The 6,103-nt window shown below is 40.1% G+C and overlaps 1 protein-coding gene across 1 annotated transcript in view; it reads left to right on the forward strand.

Moving 5' to 3' along the window:
* The window catches only part of LOC118477154 (short transient receptor potential channel 3-like), a gene marked incomplete in the record, with an annotated part of 22,583 nt that overhangs the window by 4,770 nt on the left and 11,710 nt on the right, over positions 1-6,103 (forward strand). Inside the window, 2 exon segments of the mRNA XM_035969269.1 lie at positions 4,142-4,299; positions 5,914-6,090. Coding sequence (XP_035825162.1) covers positions 4,142-4,299; positions 5,914-6,090 — 335 coding nt within the window.

The raw sequence follows: 6,103 nt of genomic DNA on the forward strand, positions 1-6,103 counted from the left end.
ACAATATACATATATTACAATATTGCACACCAACTAACTCGACGGCGAGTCTGTCGGCGTGTGAAATTTTACTCGGCCGCTACGTTTCTTGGCTCTACAAGCGGCCAGGATTCAAACTAATTGCTCGGCAAGACGCTCGGCGAGATGCTCGCCGTCCTAAATTAATGCTCGGCGAGCGTCTCCCCAAGTGCTGGCCAACACAATAATGCCAACAGTCATGGCCAGATGCTTGTCACAATTAAACCCGAATTTGGCTTTATCTTATCGGAAATTGCTGGTCGACTCTTGTCCTGTATGTGTGAACACCGCATTAGAGTAAAAAAGGCAGCTCTTTTGACTTCTTAGTCGGGCAGATGGGAGTGGTTAATAAGCAGCCAGCTGATGTGATAATGAGGTGCACTTTCCTTCTCTCTGTCCCCGTTCCGAAACAGACACAGTAAAATTATTTTCTTGCTAAGAGAAATAAGTACAGAGATAGATGTCCCCTGTCACTTCTATATTGACTTTTAAGCTAGCTATAACAAAGCAAAAGTAGTAGCGTGAGCTCGCTAGGTTTGCACCCTACGGCAGTGAACTACAACATAAATAAAAGGGGGCCAGGGGGGGTAATTTCTATTTCAGATTTAGTATGCTTGTCTTCTCAAATGAGGACCTTAACTGCTTTTGTAATGCCTAACCTGAACTATAAAAAACAATGACGTGATTAGTATGTAAAATTTAGTAACGATTAGCTTCCCGTTTTCCCCATAGTTTCGCTCAGTATTTATTTCACAAAAACACTAAGAGAATCCCGCTTCAACCGTGTCTGAAACCCAGTGGGAAAATGTAATTTACAAGTTCAACAGCCTTCCTAGTAGCTGGTTTTCGTCGTCTTGAACTCAAGATATTCTATGGCCTTAATGGAAGTTATAAGTTGGCTTCTAGGACAATTTTATACTCTCCCACAACTTTTACGTCACTCGAGGTTTTATCTTTTGGTGGTGTAGATTCTAACAAGCACAATTTTTAGCCTGTCGCCACTTGACCTATGTTACAGAAATCCTGTGATCCAGGAGTAAAACGATAAGCGTTAGCTTTAGTTTCAAGGTACATGTTACAAGGAACCTCTTTTGTTGTTGCTATTTAGCCTATGCAAAGATATAGGAATTTTGAGAAGCACCATGTTATTCCCCTCTGCAATATACGGATGTGAAGCATGGACTGCCAATGAACACGCTGCACAGAGGATTACAACTATTGACATCGATTTTTTAAACGCTTAGAATATAGAAGAGACAGAAAATAAGCAATGATACAGTACTTAGAAGAATAGGCATTGAAACGCCATCACAGTTCCAGAACATAATGAAATTGAAGTTTTGGGGGGCATATCAAAGGCCATGATTCACACGAGAAACACATTCTTCTGGTACCAAAGGTAAGAGAGGAACGGGGAGACCTAATGGATGATGGCAGAAAAACACGAAACTCTGGCTTGGAACCAAAACAACTTAGGCAGGCATATTGGCAAGTGACATCGTGTTTTAAAACAGAAACGTTCAAGAAGCAACGTCGAACTGCTGGAAAAAAACAACAACTAAAAACAAGACGATAGCAGATATTAACATATTTTTTGTCCTTGGCGCGGTCTGTAACTTAAACCAGCAAACCCCTGTTGGGCGCGTTAATAAGAGGCTCTGCCTCACTTACTGGTGGCGTTTTCAGTAGTGTTCAGGCATTGAAATTTTGGGGTTTGGGAGCTCGGAGGTCACAGGGGGTCGTAAAAGTACACAAAGTAACCTTGTTATAATAATGCGCAATCTGAAAACTTTCTCTAGCAGGACGTCTAGTTTGGACACTATTCTACAACATTGAAAACACAAAAATCGACCCTAGCCAGCATCTGAAAGCTCGAAGTTTCCGCGCCCTCAAATTATCAAACATATTTTTGCAGGCTTTGCTACGTTCACAGACGGATTTTACTTTTGAAATACCTGAAATGTTCTGTTGGAGAATGTTTATCTCAACAAAGACTTTCAAAGACCACAGCATTAGCAAAACATGTTAGCAACCATGCAATTGCAATCTGAGATAAAGTATTAAACTGCCTCCAGCTAGAAACATGAGCCTAGTTACCAATAGAAGTTATGGAAAAGGTAGTGACTAGGTAGGCTGGGGAATGAGTCGAGGAGGAGAAGAGGATAGAGGGAAAAGTATTTTGTGGTTTTGCTCCTCAGGGTAGAATGGGGATTAAGGCCAAAGTATTATTTTCTTGTTTCCCGATGTAATTGACATACTGTTAATTAAGAGCGGTAAACACACACATGCATATAACGACCTTTAGGGTTGCTTAATTCTAGGGTTTGTTATATCTGAGCTTTGTGGCAAGGGTGGGCATTGGAGGAGGGGATAGGGTGTTCTACCATGCCCTGTATCAGCCAGTGATCTTGTATGTTTGAGGAAATGTTACTTGTCACACAAAATAGGTATGCCACTTCAAACTCTTTACTTTAAACTTGAAAAAAGAATGGTTGCCACGGTAAAGTTTTCTATGCTGCATTTTTAATTCAAATTTATTGTATTTTTAACCTTATATTTTCAACTAATTTACTCTAGATCTTTACATCTAAGATGAAATAAACGTTTTTCTAAATTATCTGTGGAATGTTTAGTAGGCGATTTTTGTAGTTTCGGACCGTAGTCACAGTGCAAACATGAGCAGACGCTTTCAATATAAGTAAAAGAAGACGGTTAATGGTTTCTAATGTCTAAAGAATATAAATTTCAATTTTGTACTGAATGAGAAAGAGGAAAGCTATCCTTTAAAATGTTTGATCTCATTTAATGGAACTTTTGAGGACATTTTTCTTGTTACGTGTACTTAACGCCGAGAGCATCGGCGCAAAAGAGTGAATGGAGAACACTGACTGCCTATGTCTGCCGCAGACCTGGCACTGGATGATGATGAAAGCCCAGAACTGTGAAAAGATAGTTGTTATAGGGGGCAGTTTTCAGAGCAAATGATTTTTGAGATCATATGTGCAACGTCAATAGTGAGCTTAACAGCGTTGTGATTCGATTTTTAACGATATGACTTCTTCAGTTTAGTACTCTGATTGCCAAGCAAAGGGGAGGGAGAGAAGTGGATGAAAGTGGGGGAGTGGGGGGAATTAAAGTATTTCCCCTTGCTAGATGCGAAATAGTGAATTTGATAGCGGGACATTTGTCTTCCCAAAGATCAGTGGTGTAGAAAGGATTTTGCATCGTTTCCCTCGTTCAGTCGATGGGCACCATTAGAAGTTCAGTCTGCACATCACTATAGCATATAGTCCAGAAACCAGTGGAAGCACACTGTGCATTTCTTGGGGGTTGAGAATCAGTAAAGTACAATACTATATTCTATCATGTTTTTTTCTCATAGTGGTGTTGGTCGCCTACACATCAAAGAAGTACGATCTCCAGAAAAAGATTTAAGATTATATTATTTTATGTAATATTGCTGATTTAGAAAAAGTATAAAGATTGTTTTAGAAAAGAGAAAAAAACTACGATCTGGGGAATAGTGCAGCATACGAAAACCGTTGGCGAAACAAGGAAAAATACATCTGGGAAATCTAATACACTTAATATTAAATAGTTTGAGAAGACTTAGGACAGTAAAGTGATAAGAAGATACACTTCTTGCTGAGGAAATTGCCACCTAATCATCACTTTCTAAGCCTACGGGTAGACATAATGTCGCCTCAGCAATAGCTAATGTTTCGGAAAGAAAATGTCTTATCTGTGAATCTGATCCACAGTATTGATAAAAATGTAAATCAAGTTCGTATAAAATGATTCTTTCTGGGGGCAACCTCGGGCTTATTTCCTTAGGCAGAAAATAGTTTATGAGAAATACGCTCAACTTTCAGCATCGTGTATTTTTCTTTCTTAAAATGTCAGTGTCCAGTTCTTGGAAAGATAATATGATGAAATAATAATATGCGCTATCATTCCGAGGATTCCTTTTTTGTTGGATAAAATTCACTTCTTTATTTCACCCATAAAAAAGAGTCCAAGAAGCCACACAAACGGACATGTTACTACAAAACGATATCCCTTTCTTTGTTTGGTTTTTCACACACGCCAGAGACAATGCTATTTTCCTTTGTTATGTCTACAGATGGGTTTTACAAGACGACGTTCCCCGACTCCCAGTTCTCGCCTGATATCACACCCCTTATCCTCGCCTCGCAGAAGAACCAGTATGAGATTGTACAACTCTTGTTGCTTCGCGGAGAGACCATCATGAAACCGCACAAGTTCAGTTGCGCATGTCAGGTAAACTTGTTTATGCAGCCGGTGGGCATGACATTTTAAGGCGGTTGCAACGCACGGTTTGTATGAGAAGAACGACTGTGATCCAGTGCTGTTATTGGGGCTCTGTGGAATTTTGGTATCAAGTGAGGGACATCGCAGTAATGCTTAATGTTAGTCTATGTCACCTAAAGAAAAGCTAGCTTAAATTCTTAATTCATTCTTTAAAAAAATAAATATAGCTGTTTTTACATATCATATAGACTCGAATTAGATTGTTTAAGAGGCTGGCTTCCGTCCCTACCTGTCAGGGTCAACCCGAGCTGGGAAGGATACAGTATCCCGCTGAAAGACCGAGATACTCGATACAAATTCTCCCCCGCCCGTGAATCGAACTCGGGTCTCCTGCGTGCGACTGCGAAGCGCCTAATCGTTACACTACAGATGCTTGTTTGCTTTCCTTCACAACTATGGTTATCTATGTAATCACCATGAAACCATCATTAGTTTCAATGCATTCATGATCAACAGTTTCTGTGTCTACTCACCAAAAATGTATCATTGCCACCCCCCCCCCCCCTTTCCAAAAATCATTCCCGCACATTCGTTCCACCTCCGCTGCTTACCCCATTTTTTTTTCTCCAAATTTGCTTTTTCGTCCTCGTGTAACGAGATGACCTGAATGCTCTCCCCACTCAAGGCCTGTCTAGAGTAATTCCATCAAACATGACACAAACTGGCAAGTCATGCGATTTTGTGTTGAATCTGTAGCCAATCTGGCAACCTTGTGACACAGCAAGATAGCACGGAAAACGCGACTATTTCTTCGAGTTTAATTATTTCTCACATCTAAATAAGTACTCTGCACTGGTTCAAAACGTATCCAATGTATAATATGTCACAAGTACAATTGAAGACAATAAGGGAACAAAAACTATCAATTTCGCTTTTTCTTTTTAAAAGTAAAGGAAATTTTAATTCCAAAACATACTACTGTCCTTTGATTGCTTTTCTATTTTTCCCTCCCTGAAAAGGACGTCTAACCTAGGGCTCAGCTTGTTTGTTCTATTTGGAAGTCTGGAGAGTTTCAACTATTACAATTGTGTCGCCTACTAAATTATCTAAACTGTGTCGATGGAGGTGTAATTAAACAACTACATCTTTTTTAAAAACGGTGTTAATATTGCACCTGAAAAAGCAATAATAATTATTAAATGATATCGAACTTGTAACTGTGGTCGCTTTCACATCGTGGTCTTCATTTTGGGGCTTCAGGGGCTAAGTGAATAGTGAGTTTAGACTCAAGAGTAAAGACAAGCAAATGTAGATGACACGGGGATAAGATGGGTGGTCACTACGGTGTGTCCTTGAGCAAAACACGACAACCCTTGCTAAAAAGAAAAACCCAGAGCGCTGTAAGTGACGACCAGCTAAGGCATGCTTTTGAAAGTGTTCTGTATTGGTGGAATATTGTGTATTTATGTATGTGTATGCATTTTATGTATGTATGTATTTATAATTACGTATTTATGTGTGCATGTCAGTATGATTGCTATTGTAAACCAAGTTGTCCTTCTGGGTGGGATCAATAAAAATGTAATCAAATGTAAAAATTTGACCTCTTCTGGTTGTGAACAGGAATGTCGTAACCGGATGAAGTTTGACCAGCTCCGCCTCGCCAAGTACCGACTGAACGCGTACCGTGGTTTGGCCAGTGAGGCTTACATCTCTCTGTCCAGCAAAGACCCGATCCTCACAGCCTTTGAGCTGGCAGCCGAGCTGAGGCGTCTGTCCCGGGTGGAGAAGCATTTTAAGGTGAGCTCGTGCT

Source organism: Aplysia californica, unplaced genomic scaffold (assembly GCF_000002075.1).
Source record: "Aplysia californica isolate F4 #8 unplaced genomic scaffold, AplCal3.0 scaffold00133, whole genome shotgun sequence".
NCBI classification, from domain to species: domain Eukaryota; kingdom Metazoa; phylum Mollusca; class Gastropoda; order Aplysiida; family Aplysiidae; genus Aplysia; species Aplysia californica.